Source organism: Protobothrops mucrosquamatus, unplaced genomic scaffold (genome assembly GCF_001527695.2).
Source record: "Protobothrops mucrosquamatus isolate PMUCROS unplaced genomic scaffold, P.Mucros_1.0 scaffold486, whole genome shotgun sequence".
Lineage (NCBI taxonomy): Eukaryota > Metazoa > Chordata > Lepidosauria > Squamata > Viperidae > Protobothrops > Protobothrops mucrosquamatus.
Window position 1 is genome coordinate 107,897 of NW_015386805.1, and position 20,403 is coordinate 128,299.

Below are 20,403 nucleotides of genomic sequence, written 5' to 3' on the forward strand. Positions count from 1 at the left end.
AAAAATATTGATTTGTGGCCTTTTATTTTAAAAGTCACTCCTTAATCTGGGAAGGAGAGGAGGGAATAAAGATATAGTGATGACAATTCTCATTGCTATGGCAACTGTACATTTTAGTGACAGTGGAGTCTTCCTTCAGAAACAGCTAAATTGCCTGGGAAGTGAAGGTGAAGAGGGCAAGAAGCAGATGGTGGAATTTACTTAAGGAAAATTGTAACTCTTGGAATTTGCAAACAGAGGGATATAAGGGAATAAATATACTTGAGTAAACAAAATAGGTGTGCCTACTATTGTATAGGCACTAATGTGCCTATTTTATTGATGATTTATAGCCTACCTTATCTTATAAATCCAGAACTGGAGACTATATTATCTGGAACTATATAAATTACTATTTTCCTTTTTTTTCTTAATTTTTCTGCTAGAGGCACACATTATAATCAAAGAAAGATGCAGGTTTTTGAATCATGGGACAAGCTTTAGCATAATATTTGTTAGAGCTATTTTGCTGTCCCTGAGACCTCTCATTCCCATTCCCACTCTGAAACCTCATCTCAATGGGACAAAAGGCCAAAAAAGTACAGCCATATCCTTTCTAGAAATGTCAGTGCATCATTGGATATGCTGCTGCAGCTCTCAAAAAAGTTAGGGACCTATGTTACAGTTTGCAGCTTCTCAAAAATTGCCTGTGCAAAGAGAACAATGCAAAAATAACTTAGGGGAGGGGGGAAATTAGGTGGCCTTTCCCCATATGATCAGAATAATCTTGAAAGAAATTTCTATGATATCTGATTTACTCAAGAAACCACAAAACATTTCCCAACCCTGATAGTATTTCCATTCTGTTTCTATTGGACTTTGCTTTTATGAATGTCGTTGGGGTAACTGCATTTCCAACACATTATTAAATGCAACTGTTTTTATTCTTGAACTGTAACTTTTACTTATAAACTAATTCCTAAATGGGGAGATGAAACAGACAGACAGATATAAGGGTCCTCTATCCAAGGATGTTGTACCACTTTTGAATCAGCTCCAGGCATCTCTGCTCTCACTCATTTCAGACTTTGAATCAGGGTTTTGCCAGCTCTGCAATGGTTCAGCAAAATCAGTGCTAAAACTGGTATCAGTTTTGAAAAACCTATTGTCTCATTGGTGGGAAATCTGCTTCAACCTGGCTAAACAGTATCTGGCTCAACAGCAGTAATTGTGAGAGGGACCTCGGTGTCCTACTGGACACCCACTTAAGTATAAGCCAGCAGTGTGCTGCAGTTGCCAAAAAAGCCAATGCATCCTTGGCTGTATCGACAGAGGGATAGTATCAGGATCACATGAAATTTTAGTACCACTTTATACTGCATTGCTAAGGCCACATTTGGAATACTGTTTTAGGAGATTACCATGCTGAGCAAGAAAGAGGGGTCAAGCACATCATCAGTTTTGAGTTCCTTCATGCCCATAAGTCCAGTCCAGTTTGAATTCTGTTGACCTTAATCTACCACCAATTTGCCTTAACTGTAGTTCAGTTTCTTGTAGAAAGTGTTAGCATGCAATGAACCTGTATTAATTTGAATTGCCTTGGCTCCTGATTTCCTGTGTTTGACAACTGTCAGGTCAAAACCAGTGGTGTTATGTTTTTTCTACATACTCTAAGATCTTTCTCACGTCTCTTCTCGTTGTTTCAACTAATCTCCTGACCTCCGATTTGATCATCCTTGATCAATACAGATCAGATTGTTTCTCTTCCTGACCCCACCGTTTTATCGTCAGAAGGTTATAAACTCCCCGACAGTGTCTTTTCTCCCCCAGGACGTATTCTCCAAAGCACCTGAGGGCAGGACAAGAAGTAACAGATGGAAGATTATCAAAGAGAGATCCAACCTGGAATTAAGGAGAAATTTCCTGACAGTGAGAACAATTAATCAGTGGAACAGCCAGAAGTTGTGGGTGCTCGATCACTGCAGGTTTTTAAGAAGAAATAGGACACCCATTTGTCCAGAATGGTTTAGGGCCTCCTACTCAGAGGGGGTTACACTAGGAGATCTCCAAAGTCCCTTCCAACTCTATTATTCTGTATTCTGTCTCCTCCTGGCACCTATCAGCAATTTTTAGGTACTCTACTAAATCAGTAGCAGACAGTTCACTCTTCTGCTACACTTTGTTCTATCAAAATTCTATCAAACCTGGATACAATGCTTCCTTCTACACAATATAGGAGAAGGGAGGATTGTATCCTAGTTCAATAGAAGTTTGGATAGAGCAAATGTTGGGTGTCTGGGGGGGATTTACAAAGTGCTATCAGTTTGTTAAACCCAGCCTGTGAGTTTAACTTAGCCTCTAAGTAATTTACATGAATCACATCTTTTGATAAAACTTTTACTAAACTTAATATATTCCAGAAGTTTTAGTGCTAGGTAAAATTAGGACAACCCCCCTCCCCAAGGAATTAATGTTGGGATTAAGAACCAAAGAGAGGAGGGAGAGAGAAGGGAATGAAATCTATAGTGTGGCAAAATAGATTACTGCTAATTCACCAGAACAATGCATTGAACAACAAGCATTTCTACGTTCTTTTTTTTCCTATGGTCTTTTTTTTTTGCTATGTGACTATTTTGCAATGAATAGAATATATACTTTTATATTCCAACTGGCATAAGAAACAAGTTGTGTTCTGGAATATGGATCAAGTATTGGTGCGCCCATACCTGTACATTTGCTTTGGCAATTGTCAAAGATACTGAACTCGATTCTGAACATTTTAAATAATATATAAATTTTACTTTGATTGTTGCACTGAGAGTACTACGTTTGAATTGTGTTTTGAGTAACTTCCTCAGTAAATCTGTTGTGCTATAAACTATGTTTTGAAGAGCAGCATACTACATTGTTACAATAGTAATCATAATTCCCCAGAAAATCAGCAAATATGTTTGCCATTTATAACTGCCTTTTCTCTCAACTTGCATTTGAGCTATAGATTCTTTACAAAATATTTTTTTTCCAAATACATATGAACTTTATAAGAGTCTCCTAGATTTGAATGATCAATGGAAACACTTAAGGACAAAACCTCAATACCTACAAGACACAACTTTCTTTCTGTACTATGGAGAAATATGGGTGTGAAAGTTGGCTCCTAAAAAGATAATGAATTAGACTACCTTTATATGTAACTGTAGTGTTTACTGTCCCAAGTCAATCCAGACCGTGTAAAAAACTTCACTTTTCTTCAAAAAGTAAACGTGTCCTATTAATATTAGATTGTATGCCATTTAAATTTGGCCAGCAGTAAACGTTCCAACTGGATAATGACAACAATAAAAACTTGTAGATGGCAATAAAGGATTTACACTGATCTAAAACAAGCCAAGTGATAATTCTGTGCCGACTTAATGGAATGAATACAACAAAAAAATGTATTGCTATTCTTTGCTATAGAAAATACCATTTTACAGAGCTCTTTTCTACTTATTTAAGCTTGAACCCATTGCTAGTTGTAAATTCTAGATAAAACCCATTGCTAGTTGTAAATTCCAGATAAAAATGATAAATGATTATTTACTGAAAAAAAGCAGGGCAAATGTTCATTGTATAATGACACCATTCTGTAAAATTTTGGCTACAAGTGTAAACTGTGACAGTGCACTAGATATTTAACTTGCAAATCCCTATGGGCCCTTCACTCAGCTTGCAGAGGGACAGAGGAAGTAACTACTGTAGCTTTAATACAGCAACTTTGCTGTTAAAGCACTTACATGTCACTTTGTCCCTGAGGTGTGCTTAGATTGGCCATCGGAAAGTAAAGACAGAATCACAATGTGTTTGTCACAATGTGTTTGCTTTTAATAAAAAAGATGCCCTTAACGCCAAAACTCTGTAAAATGAAACAACTCTGAACTGATCATGAAAACTCCCTTTTGTTTCTATGCCTTGTACCAGCTGCTTATCAGATTTGCTGATGATACAAAATTACATTGGGTGGTTATTAATATGTACTGAGGGAGAAAAATAAAATTCAAAATTATTTTGATAGATTAGGAAAGTGGGCTCAAGAGAAAAATGGAAGTTTATGGAGACAAATACAGAGTTCTTCACTTAGGAGAAGAATTCAAATGCACAAAGGGGTAATTGGTATACAAAGGCATATGCAAAAAAGAATTTGTAGTTGATCACAGGCTTGAATATATCAGCAATGTGAATGGATGTGAAAAAAGACCAACACATTTTTAAGATGCATTAATAGATATTTAGTTTTTAAATCATAGCAAGTACTGTAACTGTATTCTCCATTGCATCATACACTACCTTTTGGCATAACACAATAATGCCACTTCAATCATCTGATACCATTGATACCCTGCACTGGCAGGCTTCAATACTGTACAGTGATGTTATGGGGAAAACTTTAGTCAGTGCTTTTTACTGAAGCAAATGGTTATTGGGAAGATGGATTGAATTACCAGGTAATTCTGTGGTTTGCCATCTAGAGTCAGATTATATCATGGGTAGAACAATTTTCTTCAATGGGAAAAGGAGCAGTCACTCCCAAAAGATACCTTTCACTTGTCCTCAACAGTTTATAAAATTGTGAGGATATACTGCTTGAGAGGAAGAACAAATGCAAAGGAGCAAGAAGGGCCTGCCCAACCAGATTCTAACAGAAGATTTAGATAATCTTCCTCAAACCTGCATTTTTGTAATGTCATCTGAACATGTTTGGAATCTTAAGATATCCTTTAAGATGGCAATATACAACTATTTTTTCTTTGGAATTCTGACTATATGATTGTTGCCTTCTATTATTTCTATTATATTCCTTAAGTGGTTTTTATATATTTAAGGATTAGTTTTTCCCAGAATTGCACAATTTTACATCTCCCCTTATGTTTTCAAATTGTTTACAAAATGCTGGTAAGTTCTGTATTTGGGACTTCTAGGTACCTTCCTTTCTGTTTTACCCCACCTCTTTAAACTTATGCTGAAGAGGGAAGCCTTTTACAATAAGCTAAGAACCATCCAGTTGGTCAGATGCAACATCACAAGATTCAGCCTAAACAATAGCTTTTGTAAATTCTTGGATAAACCTGTTCCTTAGTGATGCTTAAATTAGCTTCCTACCAGCTCACAAGCACAAACAGAATGGGCTTATTACCTGTTCTTTGTTGTTTCAGAGTGCAAGACACACTCTGGTGAAGTTTCAGGAAAGTATTTTAGCTGAATATTAGGGGGGGAAACCATAATGGTAAAATAGTTTGATAGTGATACCGATCAATTAGGGAAATTGTAGACATTGTTTCTGTGAAAGTATTGAAATAGAAACTAATAGCTACTCTCTAGGAACATTTTAATTCAATTTCATGTACAAAGCAGGGGATTCTAGTAAGTACCCATATTATGGCCAAAGGGACTTATATAATATACGGGATTAGAGAAACATAGCAATGCAACCTCCCATAGCCAACTTTCACTGGCTTTAATGTTTGTCCTTCCCAAGCAATATAAGGAGGGCCATTATCTTTCCCCAAAGATGAATATGAAGCTGGCTGAAAGACTACTATGTGCTGAAGAACTTTTTCATTTGTATTAAGTTTTCTTAGCAGTCCTGTTTACCCTCCAATGCATGGGGCCATGCTTTCAATTCACTTTTTAATTTTTAACACAACAGAATTGAACTATTCTTATAGTTATGTTAAAATTAAGTTTAGAGACAGTGCCCAATTCCATATCTATTAGTCTATTAGTGTATTTCTGAGCAGGTTTAAAAAAACACCTACCCAGCCATAACAATGAAGAAATCCAGGCGGTTCCAGGTGTCTCCAAGGTAGCATTTCTTGCCAAATATCCCCAGGGCCACCATCTTCAGCACCATTTCCATAGCAAAGAAGATAAAAATGAAGTCATCAAATACCTAAAATGTCCATAAGAAAAAAGATGCAGACTTAAATTAATTTTAACCATTATTTTGAATACACATATGACATGCATGAACAGGACTTTCTATATAGTTTTAATAAATTGTTTACAATAATGTTTGAAAACCCTTTTGCAGGCACTGCCACCCACAAAGATGTTGCAGATGGCTTACAGAGAAAGGAGCCTGTTCTATTATGTCCACCAATCCTTCCACTGAACACTGTTTCTAGAAACATCTACTTGGTCCAGTGGTGGGATTCAGCCAGTTTGCATCAGTTCAGCAGAATTGGTAGCTAATTTTTTGTTGCCCAGGCCCAGAATGGACTTTCGGAAGCGGCATCCACACAGAGAACCGGTTGTTCACATATTTGAATCCCACCATTGACCTGGTCCCTTAACAAATAATAGACTAGGCTGAGATCTTTGTTTTTTTAACCATCTGACATAATTTTAAACAATAGATTTAAAACAAATCTTTGTTTTAAATCTATTGTTTATTTATTGTTTTTTATTTTTATATTTGTAATTCAGTCCAACAATATGTGTTACCTAGAATGTATTAAACAGTCTACAGGTAGTCCTTGCATAATGTCTACTTTTTCAGCGATTGTTTGACGTTATAATGAATGAGGGGTCCCAAGCTAGATGGGGAAGAAGATAAGAGGTTCAGGGTAGCCACACCATATTTCAAGTAGGTTAGAAGTTACAGCTTTAGTTTGGCAAGCTTCTCTCCATTAGGTATAAGCAAATAAAGAAGTGGACTCATTTGGATTTCATTGTTGTTGCCTTTGGACTTGAGCCTGATATCAAGCTGACTGAATAACTAATGAAAAGATTTGGTGATTGTTGCATTTATTTCATAAGCAAACACATCTCTCATCTCTTGCACATTGTTTTATAGGAATGTTGCCCTATTATTCATAGCAAGCCACTTCAACTCAATAATATTTGAGGGCTTTTTGAATTGGAACTGCTGTTTTTTGGTCTTGCCAAATCATTGGTATGCGATTTGACTCTGGCCATTCTAAAATGCCGTTCTTTGACCTGGCCATGCCAAAATGCTGAATTTGTTTTTTTCTTTAATCCATTTTCTGTACATGAGCTTGCATGCTTAGAATCTTGCTATAGTATATACCCACATGCACTTTAAAAGATGGGTAGAAACTGGGCAGCAGAGTATCCCCCCAACAAGTAAACTTCCATCTTCTCTTTGTCCATGGAATGAAGTTCTTATTGTGGAATTCGGTGTTTATTTTTTCCAGAAAAAATGTATTCCAAGAAACTGAAACATTCCACTTTTGACTTTTGTATCCATAGAATATTCTTCCAGACATCTGAAGGTTCATCCAGGTACCTTTTGACAAACTTGAAATGAGCATCAACATTCTTCTTAGTGAGGAATGACCTCTACATTGCTACTCTCCCAGTAATTTTCTGATGATGGAGTGAGGAAAGTAATTACTTTAGCCAAGGCAATAGAGACCTGCAGACCAGTACAGTATATGTTGTTCAATAGGTCTGTGTGACTGTCTGAATGTATTTATTTACTTTATATGTATGGTCTTTATTACTGAAGACTCTGGGAATCAAGCAAAATTATGTTGATTTTGATAGGTCATCCGCTCTTGGGAAGATTTACCCTTATTTCAAATCCTCTCAATTTCGAGACTGTGCCTGACTGTGAGTTGATGGAGTTTTAGAAATGGTTTTATAATCTTTTTTACAACATTGAGCATCAACCACTTTTTTATGCAGAATTTTAGAAACTTATTTTGGTTTTGTTTATGAAACAAGTGAACCAAGCACCATCCCACTTTGGTGCTATTTGTTGTCTCGATATTCTATATATCAGCAGGATCCACAAGAAGCTCTAATAACTAACTGGCAGAGATAGTCACATCTGGAAAAACTGAAAGAGTGTGAATACTTTTTCAAAGATCCAACAATATAGTCTAATCTTATATAGAGAAACACAGAAGCAGATGTATGAATAGATGGAATAGCAAGTTTGACATTTTGACAGATTATTTAAAAAGTGCTGGCTTAAACCAATAAAAGTTTGAAATGGAAAAAAAGTACCAGCTTGTTATGGGCCTTATTTCCACATGATTTTGCTGATGACTTTAGTTTACATAACATAGTTATGAAAAATGTCAAGATATCAACCAGAAGGCCATATATTTCCATTATAGAAAGGGAGCTACTTACTTGCAAAATTTTACATCTGTTGGAGAGGCAATCCATATCATCACAGGGCTGATACATTCCAAGTGTGACACAGTTCAGTAGGATCACCATCATGCTGACACATTCAAACCAGGTAGAAGGAAGAAATAAAGTCAAGGAAAAAAAGATCTCATTTACAAACAACATAATTAACCCTCAGATATACTAGAGTGGAAATTTTTGTTTTAAAAAAAATTATCGGAGTGTACAGTAGGTAAGCAATAAGACCATAGCAATACAATGCATAAACAGTAGATAATTGAGATAATATAATTGCTCTTAGATTGTACCATTAGATTGCAGGTGAGAAAATCACATGATAGCATATTCCTTCATAGGTAGAATGGAAAAAATCATGTACAAAATATATATTCTTATAGATAAAATAAATAATTCCATGGAAAAAGGTTTCAATTATGGATACTTCAGATACAGGCCAAAGTGGTATCACCTGGGAAGAATTTTATTACTGAATAAGTTGTTTACATGAGTTACTTTGTCTGCCACTCTAAAATAACCAAACCATTGTTTTCATGAAGATGGTAGTAAGGATGTTGACACAAATAATGCAAAAAATGGTCCAGTATAAATGTTCAACAAATACAGATTTATCTATGAGATAAATCTTTGTGAATCTCTTCCCCCTCCATGCACATCAGTGCATACACACAGAGACAATATTTTTATCATTACATTCTGAATACATCACTTTAAATGTACTGCAACAGGGTAAGATTAAATGAGCAGAATTCATTTTTTGATTAACATTTATAATGTGTAATGAGGAAAACAAATAGCATGTATTTTAATTACAGTTTATCCTTGTCATCCTCTCTTGTTCACATTTGTTTTAGTTGACTTTATATAAAAATAGTTAGCAATACCTTAAGAGCAACTAATATAAATATATACTTTTGTATTTATTTGCTTGTCTTATTTTTCCCCAAAATAAGATCACAGATTTGTTTCCCTATTAAATCAGGTTCCCTAGTGATTCTTATTGCCCTGAAACCAGATAATTGACTAAACATTCACATAGTGTTCTGCACATGTATAGAAAAGTTACAAGACTGAAAAAATAGCAAGCTGCCAAAGTATCCAGTGGGCAATCAGTTGAACTGGATGTTTTTATGTTGAATTGGATGTTTCAATGTTTTTTTTTACTAGCTTTACTGTTTTAAAATGTTTTTTAAATTTTTAGTTGTGATATATTTTCTGAATTGTAAGTCTCCCAGAGTCATTGACTGAGATGGGTGGCCATAGAAATTGAACAAACAAAGAAACAAACAATTAAATCAGAAAATTTGGTCTTTCCTGGCTACTGTGCTAATTCTGGAGGATGCACTTTCCTCCACTGCCATCATGTAAATCGAACAGACTACTGGAGGAGCCTATCCTGCCCAACTGCCTAGATAGAATTCCATGTCCTTGTGTATGGTAACAATATACATGTGGCATTAACTGGAAACATCTTTAGATCCCTTCCAGCTCTAAGCCAAAGGATAACGCTACCAATGTCCATGAAACAATAATAACCATACATTGCTTCCAATAATAGAAAATTATGTGTCTTAATTCTAGTTGCTGGTGAACAAGTAGGATGATTCTACTGAATTCACATTCTGCACGTGAGCTTCTCAATAGCATTAGGCTACTTACTGTAAGAATATCATGTTGGCCAAAAGGTCTCTGGCAGGAATATCTGCAGGGTGTAACTAAAATAATTAAAATGGTGGCCATGATGGTACAATTGAAACTTCCTAAATTTTATGCACAACACACCCCTTGTTTTGTCATCTGTATTTCTTCCTCTTACATATGGTAGCCCTATTCTAATATCCCTCTGATTTTGTTAAAAGAGAAAGTTGTTTCTCTTATGATAAGCTTTTTTTTTTTTAATCATGGAGTCAATAGGCTGTGACAACTAGATAGGCCTATTGCAATCTGTAAACCTGGAGGGTAATGTTTTCATAGAGGGTGATAAATTATTCTCTTTCACTCACACAAACTAGAAATGGGGGTACTAATTGTTTTCCAGGCTTATATTGGAAAAACAGGTTGCTGGCCCATCTAAACTGTTACTTTACTTCTAACAGTGGCCAATGTTCAACACAATTTCAGTGACAGATTTTAAGTGTACACTTAAAGAGGAAATGTGTTTTTTTATCTGAGCTGGTGTTCAGCAAAGATCCTAAAGCATGAGGATTTATAGTCCTTGCAATTGTTTTCTTAGCTACTGCATAATGTCTCTGCACAAATTTAGCAACAAAGACAACTAATCCTTTTGCGTATACTTTTTTACAACTAACTACCAATGAGTTAGTTCACTTTACAATCTCTACTTCCAACTATTCAGAGTCAATGCAATCACCAGGAGTCAAATGCAATCCAAGAAAATCTTTTTCTTTTTGTATTTCATCAGAAGTCACCTCATTTTGCATAGAAGACACAAATACCATAACTATTTACCATCCTGTTTCTTCTGTCATCCTATCATGCCCTTTTCTACTTTCTGCACTTGAGCCATTCTTAATGTAGAGTTATATCCATGAGGATTTTCTAAATGGCTGTTCCAGAGGCAGGAAGCCTTAAATTAGCTGAAAGTGCCTTCATATCTTTGTTTTGCAGCTTCTATATTTAAATTTAGCCTAATGAGAATAAAGGCCCCAATAGTACACCAGGTAAAGAACTATAAAATCTCAAGAACATTTCTATCAGCATTTATTCAAATTAAAACTCAAGTAAAACTTCTTACTAGAATGTGAAATGTTGGTGAAGAATTAATATACCCTACAGTCTGTAGTTTATGGGAAATGGTAAATAGGTTAAACTAAATGCAAACGGAAAAGAGGAAAGGAATATAGCCTAATTTCTATACGCAATTACATTGCTTGCTTGATTTCAAGCAGATGTGTTTTCAGTTTTATACTTTAAACCCAAAATCATAAAAAGAAACAATTGCAAATAATTGTGACAAAACAATTTCATTTAATTGCTCTGATTCTATTGAAAAAACAAGCATGGGTATCATATGACTAGCAGGATGAGAAATTCCTTTGATAATCTGTTTGGTGAAAACCAGATTTTTATTCTTTTTACTATTTTTATCCAGCAGAGAAAAATAGCAAAACCATCAACCATATAATTGCATTACTACACATAGAGTCTCAGCTCGTGGATGGCGATAAACTAACTTAGAACACTCAACAAGCCTTTGCTAATAAGAATGAGGTGCTTATACCAATGCTGCCCATTTGAACAATTGGCTCTTATTCACTGAAAAAGAGTTATTCCTGGAGACCAGACAGAGCATTGTAAATGCAACATGGAAACAACCCCATGCAGAGATGCTTCATGCCTTTATGCACTGAGAATTCAGGAATCCTTGATCCTTAGAGATCCTCTGTTTACATAGCTATTTGTTAGTGCACATAAAGAAAATTTAGGAATTATATACCTACTGATCATCATAAGTTGTATATTTTTGACACTGGATATGCATCTCTATACTACTAAATTCCTTCTGTTTTTAACCTTCAGTTGGGTGAAACAGTGCATGAACAATGTTTGAATCAACATACCTCAAATGGGCTAATTTTAAAGAATGCATCAAAAATCTGGAATCCAAGTCTGGGATTGAAATTTGGCAAAGTTGTGACCACGTCAGCATCAGCACACTGTTTTAGTCATCTGCAGTCACATGATTGTTATTTTTCACACTCCATGCCACATTTCCACAAGAAAAGTTAATGGGGAAGTCAGCAGACCATCAGAAGTCACTCTCATTCTCACTGCTGTTTTGCACACCTGTGGTCATTCTGTTTCTCAGTTTAGGTAAGGATATATTTCTGAAACAATATCTTGATGAGTAACAAGCTGTCTAGTTATTCATTAACTTTATGCACAACTTTTTTGCACTTCAAAATAAAGTCTTTTCAACTATAACTATTTAGTGATTTGGGATGCCCCTCCTCCTGGTTTTCTTCTCCAGAATTGGAATAAACTAATAACCATCATGTTCATTGACAGAACCTGATAATTAAACTGGTTTGGATTGCCTTTTTCCAAGGAATGCTTAAGATAATATCCCAGTTCAGGTTATTCATCCTGATCTTTTTTATTTAATAAAAGGGAGGATCTTATGCCTACTGATGGCAATATAGAGTCTAACAGTTCATTTGCATTAAATGGTTCAAAGCTTGCTTGACACTATTTACAATCATTTGCAATATTGCTGGGTTTTACATAAGATAATAACAGGGAATTTAAAGCTCAGTGATGAAAGGTACTCATACGGCTATATTAATATTACTATAAAAAGTAAAAGCAGCTTAAGTTCCTATACTTGTCTTTACAGAAATCACTCTGCCTACATTCAGAGGAACAAACTTCTGAAAAAATAGGAGTAACTGCACCACATCCTATTTGTGAAGGACACTTTCCAAGGTCCTGAAAATCCAGTATTTATTAGTCAAATTTATGTAGCTGCCTATCTCATGAGAACTAACTCTGAGCAGCGTACAATAGTCAGTAAGAAATAATACATATATGAAAGGAAGTACAGGTAGTCCTTACAACATTTAATTTGAATGGTCATTTAATGACAGTTCAAAGTTACAACGGCACTGAAAAAAGTGACTTATGAATGTTTTTCACACTTACAACCTAGAATGCAGCCTAAGCAGCCTAGAATGCATAATTCAACTGTACCTAAAGTGTAGGTCGGAGATTCTTTAAGGTTCCCCATAAATAAGCATGATTGAGGGTTTGGGTTAGGGTTAAGAAAAACAATTGCTTTACAGAGGCAGAGATGGTGGAGGCATTTTGTTTTTACTATGTACACGGAATTGAGGAGAAAACAGCTATTTATAGCAATTTCCAAACTTCCCAGTTTCTAATGTGCAAACAACCATCTGCACTATTGCAAAGCTACTTCTACCTCTACCACCACTTCCTCTCAACTTTTTACTAAGAGAAAGGTAAGAAGGGAATAGGTTGGTATACTTTTGAGTCACTCTAGCTTTCAACACTCCAGCTGCATAGAATTTGCACATTGCATCTCTCTATGGGACTTCTGCCCAGCCATTTGGAACTGGAGTTCCCCAAAGCTCCAACTACTCCTTCCATCCCTCCCCGTGTCTGCTTTGGGTTTTGTGTGAAACATATCTTTCTGTCTGAGCTCTTACTTCTCTCTGGGAAGGCTTCAGCCAACAGCTTCACTCTTTTCTCCCTCTGAGGCCAGGGACCAGTATTGGCAAATCCCAACAGCCCAGCACACTCACAATGTCTCTCTCCAGCAACCAAATTCCTGTATATTTTCCCCGAAGCACATTCTACCTTGATGCCTCAAAGTAGCACATGTCTCTCCATTTTTTCTTTCTTTCTTTCTTTCTTTCTTTCTTTCTTTCTTTCTTTCTTTCTTTCTTTCTTTCTTTCTTTCTTTCTTTCTTTCCTTTCTTTCTTTCTTTCTTTCTTTCTTTCTTTCTTTCTTTCTTTCTTTCTTTCTTTCAACTGGCAACAAGTGCTGCAGCAACTGAGAAATGAGTTTACGCAAAGGACTTTAGTCTCCAACACCTAAATACTAGGTTTGGCCAATGCAAATGCTGCCTCCCTCTATCCCACAACATTCCTGGCTAGGAGCCAGGGCAGTTCATCTGCCCTCATACAGCACAACTGCACTTCAAGGCCATACCTGAGCTTCAATAGCAGGCAGCCTGGCCGCAAGACTCATGTGCTACATTAAATTTGAAGCATACTAGTGCTGTCACTGCCATACAAATGCTGGAGCCATGGGAAGGTAAGTGCATGGTATAATGCTTGCTTTATAGGACTCTGATCTTTAAAAATCAAGAGGGTATACATTGTGTAAGAAAATATGGTCAGATCCCCAGAATTCTAGCCTTGCTTATTAAGTTTACATATATTTTAGCTTTAATTTAAGTTACTGAAGGTATTTTATATAGTGTTTATTCTTTATTTCTATCTTTTCAAAAAGTTTGTTAAATAGATGAAACCAGTCACTTTCTTTCAAATCAAAGTCGCTGGATATGTTTTGGTGAAATAGACTTTATCTAATCGATCATTCTGACCACAGTCCCACATTGGCTCTCCCAATTGTATGAAAGCATAAAGCTTCCTGAGCATAACTGGAAATCTTAGGAAATTCTTCTGATTTCCTTAAATGGAGAAAATGGAAAGCTGTCATTATTGTCATATCCACTGTGTGGGCTTGCCATGGACATTCTGATCAGCAACCATTAAACAAGATTCTGGACAAAATAGGCCTTTACCTATACCAGCAACATTGCTCTTAACCGCCGCATTTCCTTCAGCTTTAACTAGGAATGAAATCCAGGGATAAAAATAAACAATACTCTGAGAAACAACTAGTTTTGCTAAAGTTCTTTTAAAATCTTTTAGAACTCCTCAGTTTCCAAAAGATATTCCCTCAAAATTATTTTTAATTGTATCTGAGATGAAGTTTTAGGCAATTCTATAGAGATAAAAAAATATGTGGGTTTCAGTGTTAAGTATGTCATCAGCATTGTGCATTTGTAGTTTGCATGTTTTAAACCAAATATTGCATTTATCATACCAGTATACCTCCTTGACTTGAAAGTTTAATGATTAACATGAATAATTGCCAGTCTTTTGCAGGCTGGTTCACAAACAGTCCTTCCATGTGAGGCCTCAGCTAGACAACCAGCTGGATTTCCATACAGTCTTTGCCTTGGGCAGTGATCTGAGTTTACAATTTGGTTGCCAAAAAAAATTAAAGAGCAAAACTTCCATCACGAGACTTGAGTTGCTTAAGCTCCTAGGGGCTGGCATGGTGTGTCTTCTCATTTGGTGAGAACTGCCAGCAAACCCAATTTCCTATTTCATGGATATCTTTTAAGCCATGTCACAGTAGCTTATTCTGACAAGTTACTAGTCTCAGAAAAATTGGTTGTTTTTTAATTTTTATTTTCACTTTCTCACTACAAGCAATGAGGGGGAGAATACTGAGCTGCTCAGTGGTTTGATGCAGGAAGAGTTGGTTGGCTTTCCTGTTCCCACAAAAGCTGCAGTAAGGGTGATTGTGAGTGACTGAGAAATGACTGAGGTTTGGGGAAATGCTACTTTGGCCATACTCACCATTGTTGGGGAGGATTAGGTTTATTTAACAAGCCTTGATGAAAACATAGTTAAATATATATAAATCTAACTGATTTCTTATTTTGTCGCTATTATACTGAGCAACATATTAGCAGGCCAAACCACAAATATAAGCTGACCAAACCTGGTTAGCATTTTATATTCTGCTTTCTGAGTTTTGTTTTTTTTTAATAGATATTTTATTGGTTTTTAACTATAACAATCTCCAGTGCCTGGTGTACAGCATGTTGTCTTGGTTTATATTTTAACAAGAAAAAAGGGACAATAATTAACAATCAATAATGATTAAATTTGATAATTCCATAATTAATATATTAATTAATGATACATTTCTTTGATTTTCCCTTCTCCCATTTGTATTTTCCTTCTTCAACCTTAGCCAAAATATAAGTCTCAATATTTTCAATACATAAATGATTAGATATAAGCATTTTTATATTTATACAAATAATAATAATCTCTCTATATAACATTTTTTCAGCTTATATTATTCTCATAACCATCATCTCATTAGTTCAGCATACATCCTATTTTTATAATTTTTGTTCGCTTAAATTCCCTTATATTCAATCCAATTCTTATCAGTCATAATTTCTTCATATTAGTCATCTCACTGTCTAAATTTTCCCATTTAGATACATCATCCCAATATTTTATGTCATGCATTATAAAAATACTATACTTTTTATCTGTCTTATAGTATCTAGGTATAACATCCTTTTTAATCAGTTTATATTTTACTTATATGTTAATAAAAATTACATCAACCTACTATTTAACATTTAATATATTACAAAACATACTATATTACTTAAATCTCATTATCCTTCTTGTTATAAGGCCCCTTTATGTTCAAAATTCTCTGTTCTTTTAGCCATATTCAAACAAATGTTTATTCATGTAATAGTCCATCTGGTAGGGCAAGTCAAATCTCCTGTATCTGTCTCTGATCTTCTTCTTTTGCCAAGTAATTTTCCAAGTTGATGTAATCCGCTTACTCAACAGTTCCTGTATTTTTACAAATGTTGTTGGGAATACAAAAGATGAAGTAAGTAAGATAAATACTTCCTGTCTCCCAAACTTTAATGGTTCTCCTGATAATTCCATTTTGCTTGTTGTATCAGAACCTTGTATATATTTCCCTACAATTTGTGTCAAATTGTAATTCTTTTCCTTTGTTATTTCATCAATTTGATCATACTCTTCTAATTTGTAATCTGCTGCCTGATTTGTTTGTTCCTTTGTTGTTATTTCCTGGGTTTTTTTTTAATTGTAAACTTAGATTGGAAATATGCTTATTTAAATCCTCAAAGTTGTTTCGAATTTCGTCGTGGTTTGAGTCTATTGTCATTTGTATTTGTCCTAACATTACGTATATTTCCTCTGGAAAAGTATTTATCTTGCCTTGAAGTATTGCTTCTGGAGGCCCTTGATTTACCAGGCTAAATCCTTCAGGAAAAATTATTGAATGTGGCATCCTGTCATTTTTTTATATGTATGTAATACCCATGTTGTCTCCCCCCTTCAAATAATCTTTCATCAATGTTTTAATTCAAAAGTCAATTTATCAGTCAGTCAAAATTACAGATTCAGTATGTTAAGCCACTTTAAATCCTTCCTGAAGATTTTTCTTTTCCATAAACAGTTCTTAGGTTTAAGCATCAATCCAGGTGTTTTTTTTTCGTTTCAAACACTTTTTAATCTTTTAGCTGGCTCTTCTTTTGTTCCCAGCTGTCTTCAAGGTTATTTGCAATTCAAAGGCACAACTTTTTATTTGTTTCTAGGCATTTTGCCAATTTCTGAGTCCTTATTGTTAGTGTTCTATTCTCTAATTCTCCACTAGATGTCAGCAGTTATTTCTTTTTTTAGTTTTTCTTTCAATTAAAAAGTTATTTTTTGTTATATATTTTCATAATTCCATCAGAAAATTTTAGGGTATAATCTTGACAGTTTTTTAGTTCCTAGATTTGTCCAGATTGAAATATTTTAAATCAAATTTTAGTATATCTCTTTCTACCTTTTATATTAATTTGCCGCTTCCATCTGTAAGGGAATGGGGATATAGTCCCTTCCCTTCACTTCTGGAGGTTTTCTTGCCTTATGGATCTTTTCAAGGATTTAAATAGTAGATAGAAGAAAGAAGATCAGTACTCTCACCAATTCCAAGCATGCTGTTCACCAATGTTTAGGTTCGTGCTCTGGGACTTCGGCTGCAAGCAGCTTGGGTAGTCACCGATCACATGCTAGCCTTTCTCCTGTCAGGTTCTGAGGGCTTTCCCCAGATCAAACAAAGCGATTGCTGTCGCTTCATGATTGACGGGGTGCCCCTCCTTCACAGTCACCTTTCCGGGGCAACTTCGGATCCATCTAGGGCAGTGTTTCTCAACCTTGACAATTTTAAGGCATGTGGACTTCAACTCCCAGAATTCCACAGCCAGCATTGCTGGCTGTGGAATTCTGGGAGCTGAAGTCCACATGCCTTAAAATTGTCAAGGTTGAGAAACACTGATCTAGGGTCCCCCAAGCAGAAAGAAACTAGCCATGGGGAGCGGAGGTCCGCTCTCATGCGGCCATGCGCTGCGGTTGCAAAAACCGGAAGCCTCCGTTTTCTGAGTTTTGTGAGCAGTTCTATGTTAGAAGCTAATATTGGCTCAGTTCAGGTTATTGATACTGGTATTGAGGGACTTTCAAAGTGATGTAAAACTGTAGCAGCTGTGGAGTTAAGTGGCAGGCAAAAGAATCCTGCATTTCCACCAAAGAATGGAATCAAAGAAAGAAAGGAATTAAGGTAAAAAAAAAAAAAAACCCAGAACATTGAACTCATACTACTCTTCTTGAATCAAGAAAACCCATAGAAGGGGTTAACTATATCACAATCACCCACAGGGACTATCTCTAGTCACCACGGCAACAGATTTGAACCAGGTTTTAATCCTGCTATCTCTCCTTTGCCACCTCCATGCCTGAGCATGTAATTAATTTCAACTGCTGACAAAGCCAGTATTCAAAATCCTCATCATTTAGTCAGAAATTTCATTACTAATTAACTTTCTTCAGTTCATTTTTTTTCTAATTAGCAATGATTTTTCCTTTCCTCATTCCTACCATCAATGCTTTTTAATATCTTATTGCTAATTTTCTATCTCTGTCCCTCTGAGCCCCTGCTTTTCAGTTCTTGCTCTCCTAGTTAAGCTGAAGATTGGATCTACTCAAAGGGCTAAAAAAGTTAAAAAAAAAAAAAAGCAATAATCTTCAAGGATCTCATGAATGGGCATTCTGTATCAGGAAGAATCTTAAAATGGTCAACCCAGCCATCTTATTTGAGCAGCACCATTAGATAGTTCAAAGAAATGATAGAGAAAATTTACAGCTTTCTAACAGCCAACAGAAAAGAAAGTCTTTTCCTAAAGTACTAACAGTAAAGGGGACAGTTCAAATCTTTAAGCAAAAACAGCTTGTGTTTCTTTGTCATCTTAGTTGGAAACAGCAGTGCAATATCCTTTCCTCATAACATAGAAATGAACTAATAAAGCAATGATTCAGTGCAGGCTAGTTTTCTCTTTCAGTGAAAAGTTAGCTGGAAATGATTCCATCTGAAATAAAGTATGTGAATCAGATTTATAATTCCTTTAGCATTTTAGGGACTATTAATATTGCCAATTGCCTCTTACATTTCTCCTTAGCTATTGATTGGCTGTGATCCAGCTGTGAGTGTAATAAGGCCTCCATTTATTTTGAAATATGTGATGAAGCCTGGAACTTTCAACTCCTAAAGCTTCTAAGGACAATTAAAGAGACTTACTTTCTTGCCAAATGCATTACAGGCTATAATGAAGAAAGGTAATAAAAAAGTGACAATGTACATATGCATTAGCATTATGCCCACAACATATGCCAGCCTTCTGCAACCTGATCTTCTCCTGATATTCCTAGAACTTGTCATTTCAGCCTTTTTCAAAGGCCCCTGGTTGAGGACAAATGATGCTAAAATCATTTTTAAATGAGTTGACAAGGTTGTTTTTTTACTTTTAGCACTTAGCTCACAATTGTTGACATTATGGTCCAGTAAACATGCCTAGACCTGATAAATCTACATCTTTCTTAAATAATGGATTTAGAGCCATTTTCAAGCAGTTTTTATATCCGAGTTCATTTTTTCCCATAAAATATTTGCAATGCAGCTCTGATTTGACCTGCAAATGCATATTTATAACAACAACAACAACAACAACAATAATAATAATAATAATAATAATAATAATAATAATAATAATAATAATAATAATAATAATAATAATTGTATTGTTATATATGTATTTTAATTTGATTGTCAGCCGCCCTGAGTCCTACGGGAGAAGGGCGGGATATAAATCCAAATATAAATAAATAAATAAAAATAAATAATAATAATAACACCACCACTTGAATCGCCTGAAGGCAGGACAAGAAGCAATGGATGGAAATTAATCAAGGAGAGAAGCAACTTAGAACTAAGGAGAAACCTCCTGACAGTTAGAACAATTAACCAATGGAACAACCTGCCTCCAGAAGTGGTGAATGCTCCAACACTGGAAGTTTTTAAGAAGAGACTGGACAGCCATTTGTCTGAAATGGTATAGGGTTTCCTGCCTGAGCAGGGGGTTCGACTCGATGACCTCCAAGGTCCCTTCCAACTTTATTATTATTATTATTGTTATTGTTATTGTTATTGTTATTGTTGGCATTGACAAATTCACCATTAGTCAATTGCAAAAGGCAGCCTTACTAGGAACTGCTTCCATCCTGCGACGATACATTACGTGTAATACCATCAACATCCACATCTGCCTATCCCAGGTCCTTGGTAAAGACTCGGTAGGTAGACAAAAATGCCAAATCCAGTCTGAACATCTGGCTGACTGTGCGATGATGATGATGATGATGAATAATAATAATAATAATAATAATAATAATAATAATAATAATAATAATAATAATAATAATAATAATAATAAGAAGAAGAAGAAGAAGAAGAAGAAGAAGAAGAAGAAGAAGAAGAAGAAGAAGAAGAAGAAGAAGAAGAAGAAGAAGAAGAAGAAGAAGAAGAAGAAGAAGAAGAAGAAGAAG

The 20,403-nt window shown here is 35.4% G+C and overlaps 1 protein-coding gene across 1 annotated transcript in view; it reads right to left on the reverse strand.

Moving 5' to 3' along the window:
- Positions 1–20,403, reverse strand: part of CACNA1I (calcium voltage-gated channel subunit alpha1 I) — a gene marked incomplete at its 3' end in the record, with an annotated part of 271,333 nt that overhangs the window by 106,264 nt on the left and 144,666 nt on the right. The window contains exons 2-3 of the mRNA XM_029284278.1: positions 8,122–8,233; positions 5,775–5,908 (exon numbers count right to left, since the gene is read on the reverse strand). Coding sequence (XP_029140111.1) covers positions 5,775–5,908; positions 8,122–8,233 — 246 coding nt within the window. The remainder of the gene's footprint in view (positions 1–5,774; positions 5,909–8,121; positions 8,234–20,403) is intronic.